The sequence below is a fragment of the Rana temporaria genome, chromosome 10, assembly GCF_905171775.1.
Source record: "Rana temporaria chromosome 10, aRanTem1.1, whole genome shotgun sequence".
Taxonomy (NCBI): domain Eukaryota; kingdom Metazoa; phylum Chordata; class Amphibia; order Anura; family Ranidae; genus Rana; species Rana temporaria.
In genome coordinates this window covers 37,027,245-37,046,558 of record NC_053498.1, presented here as the reverse complement: position 1 = coordinate 37,046,558, position 19,314 = coordinate 37,027,245, and the positions used below count along the sequence as shown (strand labels likewise).

Here is a 19,314-nt window from a genome sequence, read left to right as displayed (position 1 = left end):
ACAGGAACTGATGACAAACCAGCAACCAGCAAAGGGGAAGGGGCTGGCTTAAATAGGCCGCACTGGCCACTGATTGGTCCACAGGAGTACAGGTTCAGGACCAGGTTCCAACGGACAGCACACAGAATAGCACTGAGCAGTGGCTCAGAGACAAAAGAGCTGGACCTTCAATGGAGAGATCCTGGGTTCGATTCCACCCAGGACCAACTGGGGAAAGAGACCGTGGAAGGTCTGCGCCCTGACACCACTGAATTCTCCATAATATAAACGACATGAATTATCTAATAGTCCTTGGTTGCTCAACCTGCTGCCCTCCAGCTGTTATGTATGCCTCTGCCATTATGAGTCATGCTTGTAACTGTCTGCCTTGCAATGCCTCATGCGACTTGTAGTTCCATAACAGCTGGAGGGCCACAGGTTGAGCACCCATGCAATAGGCCAAAGTAGACCCCTATATAATGTTGCAATGTGTGGGAAGAAGTCAAATGCAAGGAGGTTACTGCTGAAATTCTCTTCTTGTCTTATTGCTGAAATGGCTCCTACTCTCTCCTAGATTAATTACCCCTTTAATATCATAGTCCAAAGAGAAGTTGCATGCTTATCAGTGAGCATCCCTCAGGCCCCATTCACACCTCAGCGTTTTTTTTAACTTGAAGCTTGGAGCACCAAAACTTTGGAGGAGAAAGAAAAAACTTTTAATCTCTATGGAGATGGTTCACATTTCCAATACAAGTCGTCTGAAGCTCTAAAAAGTTCTAGAGCTGTTTTTGTAGTGCAAATTGAGTAGATTTGAGTGTTTTTGGCCTTTTTTTATATTCATAGAAATTAATGGAAACGCTCCATTTGCATGTTTTCATAAAAAAATAGTAATATTATCTGAATAAATAAATGTAAAATAAATACACAAATAATAACCTCTACCTAACCTTAAAATATTAAATCTATTAATAATATTATTAATAATAATAAATAAACACCCAAACACAAACAAAAAAAATACTACCAATAATATATATATATATATATATATATATATATATATATATATATATATATATATATATATATATATATATATATATATATATATATATATATTTAGGGTTAGGGTGTTTAGTTATTTATTATTATTTTATTTTTTAAGGGTTAAGGGTTATTTATTTATGATTATTTTTATTTGTGTATTTTACATTTATTTATTATTATTATTATTATTATTATTATTATTATTAGTAATAGTAGTAGTAGCAGTATTTCCCTAACCCTAACAAAAAAAACAACAACTCCTAATCCTAATCCTAGCCTAAACTTTAACTATTACCCTAATGAAAAAACTATAATAATACATTAATAATAATAATAATAATAATAATAATAATAATAATAATAATAATAAAGAAATAAAAGCTAAAAAAAAAAAATAGAATGCATACTGTAGCAACAAATGATGCAACAGATTATAGTTTTCTCTATTGGCTAATAAAAAAACAGCAAAGCATAAAAACATACCAAAATTGGGTAAAAAAAAACATGCCATAAAAAGGCAGTTCGTATATTGGCCAGTTCAGCAGGGACAGGCCAAGTTTCGATTCAGCTATAGGCAGGCTGAGTGTACCCAAACTGATTCACCGACCAACTTGGGTACAACCAGCATGTCGGATTTCTAGCATGTGCCAGCGGTGTTCTCCCGACAGGGATAGCTCCCTGCATGGTTGCAGGAAAGAAAATTGCATGATCTTTTGCCTGTCTTAGCATGCTTATCAGTGAGCACCCCTTACCATGGTTATCCGTGAGCAAGTGCCTACCCGACTAAATGCAAATTGAATTGATTGTCAATGTTAGACATAGTTTTTTTAAATATCAAAAAATTGTATAGAGCAGGAGAGCCCGACAAGCCTGATGCAACGGATCCTCTGCCCATTTTGGCTCCATTGATCCCCTGCCTGCTATTCAGGCTGACTTTGCTGATTCTCTGTCTGCTGAGTCCAGTTTGGGTGGGTCACTGCTGGGAGCAACAGAAGGACTAAGCATCTTCATAGCTCTCTAGGAAGTCATTACTATGCCGGAAATTGAAACAAAAGCTTGATAACCTTGTAGAAATATTTGTATCAGGGACTTGGTGATAAATAGATTGACCTGCCAAGGATATAAAAAATTTCCAAGGGATAGAAAAACTGTGCTTTTTGTCTGCAGCATTGCTTATGATTTAGAGTCAAATACATTTGCATTGCTTTTAACAGAATAAGGTAACATAAGTAATGTTCAGATGTCAATAACATAGGGCAATACAATGCAAGTGATGCTTTTAGTACACTGTAGGAAGCATTTCCAACGGAAGCACTAAGACACCGCTGCCTTCCACGAGAAGACAGTGATAATCTATACGTGTAGTAGTGAGGACCAATAAAATTGGAGAGTACGACATCTGACTGTGGGGTGAAAAGATATAGACATAAGGAGAAAGGAAGAAAAAGAACAATAGAGGAAAGAGGAGGGAGGGAAAGAGAAGGGATAGAGGGGGACAGAGCAGACCCTGGAGCAACAAAATTGCATGATGAAATTAGGGAATGTGTCTGGGTAGACCATAAGGTGTCAACAATGTTTTCAGGGAGTCCAAGGCAGAGTAATCGATCCAGATGAGCCATAGGATATTAAATTTGTCGAAGGTGTCATTATCAAGGGCTAACATCTCTTCCATGCGCATGATGTATTGACCACAGAGACCCAGGGGTGGGTGGGTGGTCAATAGGGGTGGTAGTAGTTTTCCAGAATTGAGGTTTCTGGGAGGCCATGGAGCCAGGAAGCATGGACAATAAAGCTATCTCTGGGAGGGCGTCAAAGGTCGATCATATAGACTGCTGTATATGGCAAAGACCTGCGACTAGAGGGGCTGAATGGGTTGACAGTCCCACCATTTGTGTAGATAGCTTCCCTCTGCCGAGCCGCATATCCAACACGAGGAAGGTACAGACGGAAATATTTTATGGAGAGAATGAGGGTCCCTGTACTGGAAGACAAGTCTAAAGTTTTTCCCCTGGGTATAACAGGATATTGAGGATTTGTGTGCAAAGTGGTATGACTTTTTCCAATTCACTAAATGGAGTTCCTTTCCCAGATCCGTGGACCACTTCATAGTGTAAGAGGGGGGGTCGATCATGTATCAGTGCATGTTGTAGTATGTACATGGTAGAGAGTAAATGTCTGGGCGTTTCTGAGAGAGAGAGCACAGCTGTTCGTATCCCACCAGGGATCTGTGAATTTGGGAAGAGGAGTAAAGGTCAGAACAAAAGGAGGAGTTGAGAAGGGCTGTGAGCCAGTTGCCCTGGTCACTTGGCACTACAGGAGAGCTGGAGGTGGGGTCTATAAAATTAGCTCGCTACAGGCCAGGTGGGGCAGGAGTAGGGGCCGACTGTGTTGGAGCCCACGCCATGAGACAGCGCTGGATGGTCAAACAAAGACACAAAGGATCTGAGGACAATAATGACAGCATTGCTTTTTTGTACCATAGATGCAGAGCAGCAATTGTCAGTGGGGAGGTAGTGGAGAGTAAATGTAAATGTTGCCCATAGCCCCAGAATAGGGCTCGGAGGTTGAGGGCGGACAGGTCTTGTTCCACCATGGTGGATGCTTTGGGGGAAGGGGCGAGGGAATCACTCCAGGACCCTAGACAGCAGAGACGATAGGGCACAAGCCCTGTCGAGTACAATTGGAGATCTGAAATGTTGCGGAGGAGGAACCGTTGACCCGAACCGATGCCGAGGGGTGAGAAAAGAATGCCATAACCTTGGACACAAAGGTGGGGCTGAGGCCTATCTGCTCCAAGGAGAGGCGCAAGAACTGCCAGTTGACCCAGTCAAAAGCCTTCTCTGCATCAAACGATAGTAGGCATGCCTTCAGGTTGTGTCGCTGGATGTAGGATATGAGATGAATGTTTTTTGTGGTATTGTCCCTAGCCTCGCAACCAGGGACAAATCCCACCTGGTCTTTATGAGCGATTGAGGGTAAAAGGGGGGGAAAGACGGTTTGCCAAGACCTTTGAGAAGAGTTTAACATCGAGATTGAGGAGCGATATCGGTCGATAGCTACTGCACTGAGAGGGATCCTTGCCAGGCTTGAGTATGACCGAGATATTAGTGGACAGAAGGTTACTGGAGGGTAAGTGGGCATTGTCTATAGAGTTGAACACTGTGGACAGTAACGGGCCAGGGGGTGGGCAAATGATTTATAGAACCTAGGGGAAAATCCTTCAGGGCCCGGGCATTTACCAGATTTCAATCCTTTAATATAGGGCTGTGCAAATTAACTTTTAATTAATCGATTAATCTTAAATTTTTTTGATCGATCAAAATCTTTTTGATCGATTAAAATTCTTTTGATTGGTACTCACCTCTCCGCCGGCTTCTGGGCCTTTAGGGAGTTCCGTTGGAGATCCGGTGACGTCAGACACCGGCGGGGCTTGCCGTGTCCATCTGAAGGGCTCCTTTGCTGTGCCTTCATATATGCATGCCGGCGGGACCTTACTATCTGCCACACGCAAGGGCTGTTACACTTCCCTCTATCACTTCCCTCTATCACCCTGGGATTCTACAACCATCCACTGGGAGTTGTGATAGTTCCCTTCATGGGACATCTACATGCCGACAGACTGATGTTAACCTCTCCTCATCTGGATTCAGCAGTGGTATCGTTGTACACATTTTTATACCAGTATCACACTTAGCTACATGTTTTTATGACTTCTTTTGGTACCGTTTGGTATTACTCGCACCATTTGTACAGTTTATGTAGCTACATCGATTTTATCTGCAGTGCAATATTTATTTGGTTACCTACTTGAAGACTATAAAAGTTTTAATGCTATTCCCATCGAGCGCTGCCTTTGTGTGTTTTTTGTATCCTGCTATCCATTTTTGCAGTTGTTGGTAGCTGCACTGGGAATCAGCCTGCAAGGAGATCAGCTAAAAGTAGTTGGATCTGTATGTGCGTTATAATTAATCGAAATTAGTCGATTAATCGATAAAAAAAATAAACGATTAATCAAACAGAAAAATTTTGATCAGTAACAGCTTTACTTTAATAGCATTAACCCGACTATCCCCTTTGTGTCTGGATCATTACTGGGGGGGAGGAGTAACAACATGGCGCTGTGCAGCTTGATGCTGTGAATTCCAGACGGGTCCTCCCCGAGCGGCATGTTGAAATGGTCTAACAAACCGAATTGAAAACCGCCCGAATCCACCCATGCTCATGTCTGTTAGCTGCTGATCTTGATGCTGGGAAAAAACGTGGCTCTTACCTTCCTTCCCTTGCACTGCCTTGCTGCCGGTCCCGGGACCCTGAGGTGCGCTAATCGTCTTCTGGAGCCTTGGGTCTCCCCCGCACTCCTTGCGGCTAAGCTGTCTGCCGTCTGCTGCTAGCCTCCCCCGCTCCGGGCTGCGCCTTGTGAGCTGTGAGCATGTGAGCCTGTGCCGTACCGTACCGTCCCTTTGCGGGGACGCCGGGTACTGCAGAGCGAGCTGTGTGAGAGGAGGGAGAGGAGAGGAGGCGAGACCCGCTGGGAGCGGACGCCATTGCCGCCATCTGTTGCCATCTGTTGGGAACCAGGAGCTGGGAGATGCGAGGTGTAAGCTGTAAGCTAGCCGTCACACGCTGTTGAATCGAACCTAGCAGCCGGGAGGTAGGAGGGAGAGCAGAACTCTATGTCAAGCCTGGGAAAGGTATTACACAGACTCCCTCCTGGTCCCTTACTCCCTGGAAGGAGACAGGGTAGCCCGGGTCAAGCCTAGAAAAAGGGAAAAGCGCTGGTGCTGTACATAGGCATATGAACTGTTTTTTTTATCGTTTTGGTCTTTTGTTTTCTCCTGGTTTGTGTGGAAAAGGACAAGGAGATGAAGGAGGCTTTATGACAAGAGCTATATAATAACTAGAAAAGATACAATTTCTGGGGAAATTGTGCGACGTGGTCTTGCCTCCACCAATACTCCTGACTGGAGACAGTGCCCCTGGAGATGTAAATGTGATCCAACAGTGTGTCGATCCAGTTCGATCCATTGTCCCATCAAAAACTGCTCCATCAAAAACTACCCCATCAAAACTGCACCATCAAAACTGCACCATCAAAACTGCACCATCAAAACTGCACCATCCTATTTGCCCCATCAAAAACTGGTTGCTATGGACGGTTGCTATGGACTAGTTTCTATGGACTGGTTGCTATGGAGTGGTTGCTATGGACTGGTTGCTATGGAGGGTTGCTATGGACAGGTTGCTATGTACGTTTGCTATGGACTGGTTGCTATGGACTGGTTGCTTTGGACTGGTTGCTATGGAGGGTTGCTATGGAGCGGTTGCTATGGAGCAGTTGCTATGGACGGGTTGCTATGGACTGGTTGCTATGGAAGTTTGCTATGGACTGGTTGCTATGGAAGGTTGCTATGGTCTGGTTGCTATGGACTGATTGCTAAGGTCTGGTTGCTATGGACTGGTTGCTATGGATGGTTTATATGGACTGGTTGCTATGCATGGTTGCTATATGCAGAGCATGCAGAAGTTACGCAGAGCCAAAAAAACAGCCATATCACCTCACATTTGTGTGGGAGGAGCTATAGAAAGCCCTCACAGCTGTGTGGGAGGAGCTATAGAAAGTCCTCACAGCTGTGTGTGTGAAGGTTTTAACCTCAGCGTCTCCTAGGAAACCAATGTAAACATATACATGCAGCCTCTAAGCAGAGACTCAGATCCTGGATTTTTTTTTAATACTTGTCCTATTCAAATGGTTGTATTTTAAAAACTATAAATCGTACAGCGAATATCTTTATATTGTGTGAATCACAAGACCCAGACCTACATTTTGATGTATAGTATGTCTCTGAAATATTAAAATTAAATGCACAGTCGCAGTTTATATATTGCCTTTAAGATTTTAGGTTTCCAGTCGTTTATTTCAATGGAAGTCAATGGAGGTGAGTATGTGTAGGTTGCAAACAAATTGTCGCATTGTGAAAACGGTTTAATCAATCGCTTAGCCGTGAACACGTGTAGTGGCAGCAGGGATAGCTGAACGTTTTGACATAAGATTTGTGTAGGTCGGCTTGAAAATGAGGGAGTGGTCGCAGTTTACAAATCATGTGCTGATTTTTCAGTATTCAACATTTCACACTCTACCCCTCCCCATTCATTCCTATGGGAAAATTTTGCCGCAAAAATGACGATATTTCGCGAACGATTCGGCGAAACGTTCCACAAAGTAATAGCAACGCGATCGGGAACAATCCGCACGTTTCGATACATTACTCGTCTATGTAGTGTAAAAAGTGTGGGAGGAGTTAGGGTGGTAAATTTGGCTATAAGAATAATAAGAATAATATATATGTGAGATAACAATAAGTGCTCTTGCTATGCAAGACCACTTAATTAATAGAATTGCGGGAGGATACATTTTGTTTTATAAAGCCATATTTCCTTATATTGCCTTATTGCCTTAAACCTCATGGGTTAAAATGAATAAATGCAATAAATACAGCTAAATAAGAACTTACTCCTTTGATAAAAGCTCACCATTGGTTATAAGGAAGTGAATAAGAGGAAGAGGTTAAAGAGGACACTGGAGACATAACCTGTAAACTATAAGAACATTCTTTCCATTGCTTGCTGCTGCTGGACCATATTAAGAAGCCCTGATTTTTTGGATTGGATTGGATTGGATTGGATAGGATTGGAGTTTTTTTTTTAGGACAATCGTATAGCCAATCCCCCTTTTTTTGTGGATCCGGTAATCACTCATAAATAATATATAAATTATCTGAAATGACCTGCCCATTCACTTAAAGGAACTAAGTGATTCAGTGTGCTCCCTCTTGTGTTTTTTTTTTGGGAAAGGTATTTGAGGGATTTTGAAGCACTGGCATATAGAGTTTGAAATGACAGATTTAAGTGATTGACCAATTGCACCTAATCAAATCAAAATTTACATAAAAAAAATTATATCTTAGTTAAATGTACCTATATATATTTATATATAGAGGTTTGAGTATATAATCTAATTTAAGGGTCACGAATGTTGGAGCACATTTTTTTTTGTTTATTCATACATGCTTGTTTTACTTGCACCCCTGCCTAAATTTTAAGTGCATGGTGGTGAGGGGTTTTTTTTCTCCTTAGGAGTATCAACAGGTTAAACATAACTGGGTGACACTGATAAACTAGATAAAAAGTAAGGAGAGCGAGTAAAACTAGGGGGAGATATACGCACAGTAAGAACTTTTAGAGAGGTAGGAAAATGAGGAGAAGAGGGGCTAAAACCAACCAAGTAGATAGTGGAAGCTGCAACTCTATAAAAACATATATGGTACAAGATAAAGCAGATAAAGTAGATCAAATTTCAGAACAAGTGGTGGAAAATATAGAAGGAATAAATCACTTAGTAGAAGAACTGGGAGAAAATACGGACTTAGCAGAAGGTGCCCAACAGCAAGACCAACATCAAAAGGGGGATGGAGGTTTTGTGGATTTGTATTGTTATTTTGTTTTGTATTGGATGTATGGGTGGATCCTGGAAAAATTCTAGTACTGACCTCGGAAACTAGGGCAATGAAGAGTCAGCAATTTAAACCGCATTTAATTAAGAAATGCTTCCTTTAAAGATAGTTACCTACAATGTTAGAGGTCTAAACAGCCCGGGGAAACGCCATCAAATACTGCGGGAAATTAAAAGTCTGGCAGCAAATATCATTTTTTTGCAAGAGACTCATTTTAAGTACTCACCCAGGGTGGGCCTAAACTCTACAGATTTTCCAGTGTGGTTTCACGGGTACTCTACCAATAAGAGATCAAAGGGAGTAGCGGTGGGCTTTGACAGGAATACACCATTCATTTTAAAAGGAATGGAATCAGATCCGGAGGGAAGGTTCCTATTTGTAAAGGGATATTTGTTTAATAAAGAATACACACTAGTAAATATTTACTGTCCTAATGTCCACCCTAGTCTGTTTTAAAAAAATGTATTGAACAAACTGGAACATTTTAGAGAAGGAAATGTGATAATGGGAGGAGACTTGAATTTTGTCTTTGACCCGAGCTTAGACACACAGCCTGTCTCTCTCCGGTCGGAGGGAAAACATTTGAGGTCTGTTTAACAAAAATTACATCAGCCACATCTTGTGGAAGTATGGAGAGTCCTGCACCCAAGGGGGAGGGACTTTACATATTACTCCCAGGTACATTCCTCATGTTCAAGGATTGATTATGTGTTCCTAGACCACCAGCTCTTGGAGGGCTTAGTGAAGGCAGAGGTGAAATCGATCACCCTCTCGGATCATGCTCCGGTCGTTGTTGGCTTGGAACTTAAAGATATACCGGATAGGCAAAGATCCTGGAGGTTGGACAAATCACTTCTATATGATCAGGCCATACTGAAAGATTTGGAGGGAGAATTGTCTCTCTTCTTCATAGAGAATAATGTAGAGAACATCGCACCAACTGTCCTATGGGAAGCCCATAAGGCAGCCCTCAAAATTTCCACTCGCCTACTAGCATTTTGCGAGTGGATTTAAGCTGGGGGCGAGTGATGACAGGGCTGCATGTCCAATCTCCCTCCAATCTGTGCCTACACTTAGAGTCCCGATGAGATTGGCGGCCAAGGAGGAAAGGTGCATGCTCGGGAAAAGTAGTCTGGTGAGCCGTGCACAGGCAGAGCAGTACACAGGTGCTCTCCTTACAATTCTTATTAAGCCATGGGACCTAACAGTATGACCTCTCTGAGCCTGCCCCCCTCCCCTGGGCCCCGACCAATGTAGCTGGAGAGCAAAAAGTAATGAGTGAAGTGGAGGATTGCAAAAATGACCACTCCGGTGCAGCGCTCACTGAAAGTTGCCCTGACATGAGAGCGGCAGCCTTCTAGTTTGTGCAGTTTTCTTCTCCTTGTGCTCTATGTAAGTGTCCAACAGTTTAGCCTAAGCACTATGAGCAGACTGGTCTCAATGTGTGCTGTGCGCTGTCAGTGTGCGCTGTGCTATGGTGTCAATGGCTGTGCAGTTGTGTGGATCTCATCTCTGGATTGTACTCCCTCCCGCTGTGCTGCAGCTCCTCTCCTCTCTGCCAGCCTGAATAAAAAGGGGGAAGTGGGGACATGCAAGCGTGGAGCCGCACACACAGGCTCCTGATGATGAGATGAATAGGAGAGAGAGAGAGAGGATGGATGGGAGTTGCAGAGGAGACAGCAAGAGAATGGGGAAGAGACCCAGTTCTAGTGCCCTGTCCCTCTGGTCTGCCCCCAGTGCCCTGTCCCTCTGGTCTGTCTCCAGTGCCCTGTCCCTCTGGTCTGCCCCCAGTGCCCTGTCCTATGTTGTTAAAGTTGTTGTTGGTAATATTTAATTTTGTAACTTGATTCTGCATAAAACATTGTCATTCCATGAGATAATCTACAAGGGCGTGTTTACGGGTGCAATTAGGCGCAGGGCAGTGTATGAATTAGGTGTGGCAACTGGTGGCGAGTAACTCTTGAGGCCTGGCTAGTAGCTCAGGACTTGAAATTTTGAGCCCTGCCATAAGGTATTCATGAGGGGGAGATTGATTGCAGAAGGGGCTAAGAGGAAAAAAATCCGGACAGCACAAAAACAATCATTGTTCAGGAAATCCAGGAGCTGGAAGAGATACACAAAAGAGTAAACGATAAGGAAGTAATGGTAGAGTTGATGAGAAAACGGGAAGCTTTAAGAGACATGCTGGAACAAGAAACTAAACGAGTTTTCATAAGAAGGGCTAGAAAGCAGTATAGATTTGGTAATAAATCAGGGAGACTGCTGGCAGAGCAAATAAAACCGAAAAGGAACCCAAATTATATAGCAAAAATAAAGAATAAAATAGGAGAGATGAAATATTCCACTAGGGATATAAAAAAAATATTTACTGAGTATTATCAATTATTATACAGAGTAAATGATATACAGGACCCCGGAGATATACAAAATAGAAAGGATAAGATAAAAGGATATTTAGAGCAAATAAAACTACCTGAAATTGCAAAAGATGACTCAAGGGGACTAGATAAGGAAATCTCTAGAGAAGAAATAGAGCAGGCTATTAAAGATAGCAAGGCTGGGAAAAGCCCCGGCCCAGATGGTTATACCTCTATATACTTCAAAAAAATTATTGGAATTTTGTCTCCCTATTATTATTTATATATGAACTCAATAGGGGAAGGATTTAAGATACGTGGAGAAGCCTTAGGCGCTTATATATCACTCTTAGCAAAAGAGGGAAAAGACCCCACAATGTGCTCTAGCTTCAGGCCAGTGTGCCTAATCAATGAGGATATGAAAATTTATGCGAGGATACTGGCCGAGAGACTAAAGCACTATATGCCAGAACTTATAGGAGAAGATCAAGCAGGCTTTGTTCCCGGAAGAGAAACTAGAGACAATAGCTTAAAAACCGTCCTCCTGATACACGAAGCAAAAAAAAAGTAAGAGACCAGCCCTGTTCCTGTCTATAGATGCCGAGAAGGCCTTCGACAGGCTGGACTGGGATTTTATGTTACAGACACTATATAAATTTGGTATAGGACCCCGTATGATTAAATGGATAGAGGCATTATACTCTACACCTACGGCCCAAATTATGGTCAACGGGACCCTCTCAGAAAGCTTCAGGCTTTTTAATGGAACTCGCCAGGGTTGCCCACTTTCCCCTTTGCTCTTTGTGCTGTCATTGGAACCTTTCTTGAAATCCATAAAAGCAAACCAGGAAATTAAAGGTATAGAAGTAGGGGGCCAAGAATATAAAATATCTGCCTTTGCGGATGACATTATGGTCTATATAACAAACCCCATGCAAACTCTCCAAAAAATCATGAAAGAATTGGGAAAATATGGGCAGGCTTCATATCTAAAGGTAAATATGGAAAAAACAGAAATACTGAATATTTCGGTCCCAAAAAGTGAGAGTAGAGACCTCCGAAAATTATATCCGTTCGGATGGAAACAAAAAAGGTTTAAAATATCTGGGAGTATTTTTGTCAAGATCAACTGTCGATCTATACCTAGATAATTATATGCCATTGTTAAATAAAATTAAAAATTAATTGAAAAGATATCCCGCCGATAGACTATCATGGTTCGGCAGGATAAGTGTGGTCAAAATGATGATCCTCCCAAAGGCTCTGTACATATTTCAAAGCTTACCGATAAATATTAGCAGAGCATTTTTTACAACTATGAGATCAGTAATACAGAAATTTGTATGGAATAATAAAAGTAATCGCATTTCCTTTCGGACATTAACTAGATCAAAAGAGAAGGGGGGAGTATTCCTCCCGGACCTGGAAAAATATCACGAGGCAGCAATTATACCGAGGGTCATGGATTGGACCCGCGTCCCCCAGCAGAAAAAATGGGTAGATCTGGAGGTAAAAATAAGTAAATCAGAATTAGGGCAGACTATTTGGATCCCAAAACACTTTAGAGGCCCCCTGGAAGAAGCGGCCCCGATTACGCTAGAAGCTTTAAGAATGTGGGACAAGCTAATTAAAAATATACAAGGACAATATAACAGCCCCCTAATGCCCTTAACAGGAAACAATTATTTCCCACCGGGGAAAGATAATAAATTATATTTAAAATGGACCACAGATCCCTATCTGAGATTAAGGGATGTTATGAGGGGGAATGCCCTATGTACATTAAGCAAATTGAGGGAAAGATATGGGTCCACCCCTTGGGAAACCTGGACATACAAACAGCTGCAACATTTTGTAGACACCCTCCCAAAACCTCTTAGAGGGATTGGTAGGTTGAATATATGGGAAAAACTAGTTGATCAAATGGGGATAGATAAGCATGGAATTTCTACTATCTACAGGCTGCTGATGACACATCTAGAGCGAGGTGCCGTGTGCCCAACGGAGAGTTGGGAATTAGAACTAAACCAACCACTGTCAGACAATATGAAAAGTAAAATCTTGGACTACGTCCATTCTACTTCTGTATATACACAGATAAAAGAAATGAATTTTAAATTACTACTTAAATGGTATTATGTCCCAGCTAAACTAAATAAGATACATTCTCAGGAATCACCTCTATGTTGGAGGGAGTGTGGGGAGGTGGGAACGCATGCCCACATTTGGTGGCAGTGTCCAAAGATTCAGCTATATTGGATCCAAATATTGGGCCATATTCTTATACATCTAAGGCGGCGGAACGTATGTACTTTACGTTACTCCGCCGCAAGTTTAAGTGGCAAGTGCCTGATTCACAAACCACTTACCTGTAAACTTGCGGCGGCGTCGCGTAAAGTCCACCCGCGTAAGCCATCCTAATTCAAATGATCCTGGCAGGGGGCGTGGATCATTTAAATTAGGCGCGCTCCCGCGCCGATCGTAATGCGCATGCTCCGTCGGGTAAATTACCCGACGTGCATTGCGCTAAATGACGTCTCACGGACGTCATTTGTTTTGACTGTAACGTAAATGGCGTCCAGCGCCATTCACGAACGACTTACGCAAACGACGTTAAATTTTGAAATTTCGACGCGGGATCGACGGCCATACTTAACATTGAGTACGCCACCTAGGGGGCATCTTTATCTTTACGCCGCGTATCGCTTACGGAAACGACGTTAAAACACTACGGCGGGCAAGCGTACGTTAGAGAATCGGCGTGACTAGTCATTTGCATATTCTACGCTGACCGCCACCTAGCGGTCAGCGTAAATATTGCAGCCTAAGATACAACGGCGCAAGCCGTCGTATCTTAGGCATGTTTAAGTGTATCTCAGTTTGAGAATACACTTAAACATAGGAAACTGACTTACGTAGGCGTATCTGCTGATACGCCTACGTAACTTGTTTAAGAATATGGCCCATTAAAACTAGTCAAAGAGATTAGCGGAATTGAAATTAGTTTGGACCCATGGCAATGTTTGTTCCACGCTACGACTATCCCCAGGAAAAAATATAAAAAGACAATCATCCCTATACTCTTAAATGTAGCAAAGACACTGATTCCCGAAACATTTATGAACTCACATAAATTAAAGGGTGAGAAGCACAAGTTGTACTTAAATAATATAGCTTGTGCGAGTATAGGGAGTTGGGTTTAAAATATATATATTTTTTCTTTTTTTTTTTCCTCCTTTAGTTGAGAGAGGCATATAGGTAATAGGGCACAAGAGTTCACTTTGGCCCCCTCATAACGTTAGAATGTGGAGGGTATAGGCACTATAAGTTAGAAATAGAATTTGAGCACTTAAAAAAAAAAAAACATACTGTTGTGTTGTGTGTAATTGTTGATTATTGTGATTTATGTGTGTTATGTAGTGTGTATTTTAATTGTGTAATCTTTTTGTAAGCTTACTGATAATGTATTGTAATGTAATTTATATCTGTTTTTTTTATAAAAACTTAATAAAAACAAATTGAAACTGAATAGTATTAACCCCTTCCATACAGGGCATTTTCACCCCCTTCCTGCCCAGACCAATTTTTAGTTTTCAGCGCTGTTGCACTTTGAATGACAATTGCGTGGTCATGCAACACTGTACCCAAATTAAATCTTTATGTTTTTTTCCCCCCACAAATAGAGCTTTAGTTTGGTGGTATTTGATCATCTCTGCGTTTTTTATTTTTTGCGCTATAAACAAAAGAACAGCGACAATTTAAAAAAAAAAACACAATATTTTTTACTTTTTTATTTAATAAATATCACAATTTATTTTCCTCAGTTTAGGCCGATACGTATTCTTCTACATATTTTTGGTAAAAGAAATCACAATAATCGTATATTGATTGGTTTGCGCAAAAGTTATAGCGTCTACAAAATAGGTGATGTCTTTATGGCATTTTTATTTTATTAATTTTTTTACTAGTATTGGCGGCGATTTGCGATTTTTTTATTGTGACCGTGACATTGGGGCGAACACATCGGACACTTTTGACACGTTTATGGGACCATTCACATTTATACAGCGATTAGTGCTATAAATATGCATTGATTACTGTGTAAATGTGACTGGCAGGGAAGGGGTTAACCACTAGGGGGCGCTGAAGGGGTTAATATGTTACCTAAGGTGTGTTCTAACTGTAAGGGGAGGGGACTCACAAGGGGAGGAGACCGATGTGTGTTCATCTGTACTGGGAACACACATTGGTCTTCTCACCGCTGACAGGAGGTGGATCTTTGTTTTTACACACACAGATCCACACTCCTGCCGTGATCACCGGCAATCGCGGGTGCCCAGCGGCAATCGCGGCCGCCAGGCACCCGCGCCAGGTCACGAGCGGTGTGCCGGGCACGCGTGCGCCCTAGATCGCCGGGAACGCAGGACGTCATATGACGTCCACCCGGATCGAGGGAGGGTTCCTGCCGGCGTCATTTTACAATGCGCCGGTAGGGAAGGGGTTAAGGAATTCCACTACCGTTAGCTGGTTATCTATGTCAGTTGCCTGCTCGGGATCTATCTGTGGCAGGGCCGTCGCTGAAATGTAATCCTTCATGTTGGAGAGGTGTAAGTTTTTTTTAAAGGTAAAATGTTATTGAATTTTAGTACAAAATACACAACAGACAACAAACACATATCTGGAGTGAACATCCCTCATTCCATTACAAATATCTGGTAGCTGGTAAACATCGAATATATACATAGCCAATAATCACATGTCAATTTGCCCAATCACGACCGTTCAAGGGGTAGGAGCTTCATTCAGATCTCAAGGAGCAGGTGGTAAAGTATTCTCTGAGCTAACCCAGGAGCAACAAACCTTTAAGAATTTTTGTTGGTCACCCTCTGGCTTCATATGTCACCTTATATAGCGGTATAACATGATTAATGGTATGAAGCCAAAAGGCTATGGTAGGCGAGGATTGAGACTTCCGGAGAGGTATAAGTCTCCCACATGGGCTGGTGTGGTCAGCGGGGGAAGGTTATATAGGTTAGAGTAGTATCGTTGGAAGGCATCCGGAATACCCCGTGTGTTGATGATTATTTGTTGGTCTGCAGTACAGATGTGTTGGATGGTTCGACGTGGGGGGAGGACCCTCGCCAGGTGTTGCCCACATTTGTTGGCCAGAGTGTAATGCCGGTTGCGTCCCAGATCCCTGGCTATGAGGGAGTTGGCATCTAAAAGGCGGAGCAATTCTCTGCGTGCGTTCGAAAGGTCAACATATGTCCCTAGGTCCAGGTCTCGTTTATGTGCTAGTTCGAGCGTATTTATAGTTGACAATAGTCGGGTGATGTCAGCAGATCTGGCCTTGTTTAGGCGGGATCCATGTTGTATGAGAGTCCCCCGGAGGACGCATTTTAGGGATTTCCATTTAGTGAGGGGGTTGGTGTCGTCGGACTGATGGTCCTGAATAAAGTCACGAATCGCCTTCTCAACTGTCGCAATGCATGGTGTGTCTTTTAACAGATTGTCATTCAGGCGCCACGAGAACATTTTACGGGATGTCAGGGTGGTGGGCTAGACTGAGGTGTGCAGGGGCATGGTCAGACCATAGTATATTGCCGAGGGATGCCTTAAGCGGGATGACAATCAGGGATTGGGAGACTAAGAAATAGTCAATGCGACTATAGGAGATGTGGGCCACGGAATAACAGCTCTAGTCTATCTCAAATGGGTGCTGCACTCTCCAGACATCCACCATTTGGGCGGAATGCAGGAGTGATTTTATGTGTGTGAGAGCGGTGTGGGATATGGGAGGACTTACCTGAGGAAGTGTCCACGGCTGGAGAAAGGGTCACATTGAGGTCACCATCTAGAATGAAACAGGGACCGCCAAAAGAGAGTAACTTGTTCAGAACCACGGACAGGAAGCTCCCTTGGTCTTGGTTCGGTCCATATACATTAGCCACTGTAAAGATAGAAGAGTTCGTTTTCAATTTATGAAACAGGTAACGGCCCAGGGGGTCAAAAAGGGAGTCTAAGACTTCAGGATGGAATGAAAGGCTATTGATACTGCCTTGGAGATTGCCAGCGGGTTTGTGCTGTGATACTATTGGTAGTTACATTGTTACATGGTCAGGTTGAAAAAAGTCCACCCAGTTCAACCATAAAAAAATAATATATATAATAATATAATACAATCCCATATACCCAATTCTAAACCCACAGTTGATACAGAGTAAGACGAAAAACCCCAGCAGAGCATTATCCAATTTGCTACAGCAGGGGAAAAAATTCATTCCTGATCCCGAGAGGCAAATCAGATTTTTCCCAGATCAACTTTACCTAGAAATGTTAGTACCCAGTTATATTATGTACATTTAGGAAAGAATCCAGGCCTTTCTTAAAGCAATCTACTGAGCTGGCCAGAACCACCTCTGCAGAGAGTCTATTCCACATTTTCACAGCTCATACTGTGAAGAAACCTTTCCGTATTTGGAGATGAAATCTCAACACCAAGTTCAGTATATGGACCCCTTATATATTTGTACATGTTGATCATATGAGAATTATTAAGGGTCGGGACGGCCAAGCCCCTAAAATGGGTCTCCGGCAGGAGCAGAATTTTAGTTCTGGCCTTGTGAAAATGGTACAATATCTGGCTTTTTTTCTCAGGAGTATTGAAGCCCCTGCAGTTAAAGAACGATAAGGTTATGTGATCAATCGGCATCATGGTAGCATTGAGAGGAAATTACACCAAATCCAATCTGTGTTAGCACCAGTCCGGGAGAAAGTAGGGGGAGAAAAGCAGGGCAGAGGGAGGGGGGAGAGAACAGAATGAGGAGGGAGGAGGAAATTAGTGGGAAGGGTGGGTGAGAACCAACTCCAAAAAAGGGGAGAGTGAAGGGTCAGCGCTGTAGGAGAGGAAAACCATCACTGAAAACAGAAAAAGGAAAATAAACAATATGCCACTAGGTGCCAGCATTAATTCAATACATAAATAGCTTAACATTTCAAAAGTGTAGAACAGACTAATAAAAGTACAGTGCTCACTCAGGCGCTATCAGTCCTAAGGGGTCCACGGGGGTACAGTAACTTCTGCTAAACTAAAATGAACTATCAGTAAAATACTACAACTAAATAAGAACTTTTAGGCACAGATGCATACATAAAGCGAGCACTTCCCCACATATTTGTTGGTTATACACAGGGTAACCTGAGGGGGATCTATAAGATATAGAACATGGTTAGGGACAGGCGGGGGGGATAAACTACAAACGGCAGAATTAAACCAACTGATCACCACCTGTAAAAGGTCCCCTGTGAGTCCGGATACCTGTGCAAAAAAAAAAGGGGGAAAGCAATAATAATAAAAAAAAAAAAGAAAAAAAAAGGAGAAAAGAAAAAAAAAATGTTCCCCTGTTTTTAAGCACTGTCAGTGTGGGTATCACTCAAGTGATCCTGAATGTCTGTCCCATCACACCTTGGGTGGGTGGTGCATGTCCTGTGTCGGAGAAAAGGGAACAATCCCGGCATCAGGGTAAAGGTGTGCAATTAGTAGGAGCCATAGCAGAGTCAGTCATCTGGCGGTCTCTGGGAGGGACCTCTGGGGCGCTTGTTCTTGCCGGACTTCTGCCATTGCGGGTGGAATGGGAGATCCGGGCTGGTGGGCGAGAGGGGCTAATCTGGCAAGGAGACCTCAGGCAACTTAGGAAACGTGGTAGATCCCCTAGGGTGCGGAAGAGGGCTGTCTTGCCTTCATGATGAACCCGTAGCTGGAAAGGGAACCTCCATTGATATTTAATATGCTTCTCTTGGAGGAGAGATGTGATTGGTTTAAGAGCACGTCTCATGGCTAGTGTTTGGCACGAGAGGTCCGGTAGCAGCATGACAAGGGTGTAATTCAGCCGAATGGAATCCTGTGTACTGATGGCTCTCATGATCTCTTCTTTGACTTTATAAAAGTGTACCCTGCACAGCATGTCGCGGGTAAAGGAGGAGTCAGGATTTCTCTGGCCCGAGGTCCTGTGTACTCGATCCAACTCAATGTGGGCATCCTTAGGCTGCTGGAGAAGTTGGTTAAAGATGGCAGTGACTGCTCCTGCTGGGTCCTTGTGTTCTACTTTTTCAGGGATACCACTGATCCTGATATTGTTCCCTCTATTACGGTTCTCAATGTCATCTTGGTGGTACATGAGCTGCTGCAGCATGACAGTGTGGGATTTAAGATTCTCTTCATGGGACTGTAGTGTATTGCAGATGCCGTTAGTGGTGTTTTATACATCCTCTAAGTTCATTAATTTCCTTCCCATAGGTCTTCTCCATGCCGGAGACATAGTGTTCAAAGTAATTTTTTGTGGGCAGGGATCATAGGTATGTGTGCATGGATCGCATCTGCGAATCCATGTCCCATCCATCCTCAGAGCACAGGGATGCCT

The 19,314-nt window shown here is 42.8% G+C and overlaps 1 protein-coding gene across 1 annotated transcript in view; it reads right to left on the bottom strand.

Annotated features, from left to right (window-relative positions):
• LOC120915828 (galactoside alpha-(1,2)-fucosyltransferase 2-like) overlaps positions 1 to 19,086 on the bottom strand; it is a 44,118-nt gene extending 25,032 nt beyond the window's left edge. Inside the window, exons 1-2 of the mRNA XM_040326630.1 lie at positions 18,633 to 19,086; positions 16,701 to 16,844 (exon numbers count right to left, since the gene is read on the bottom strand). Of these exons, the coding sequence (XP_040182564.1) occupies positions 16,701 to 16,844; positions 18,633 to 19,086 (598 nt within the window). The remainder of the gene's footprint in view (positions 1 to 16,700; positions 16,845 to 18,632) is intronic.
• Between the last annotated feature and the right edge of the window lie 228 nt (positions 19,087 to 19,314).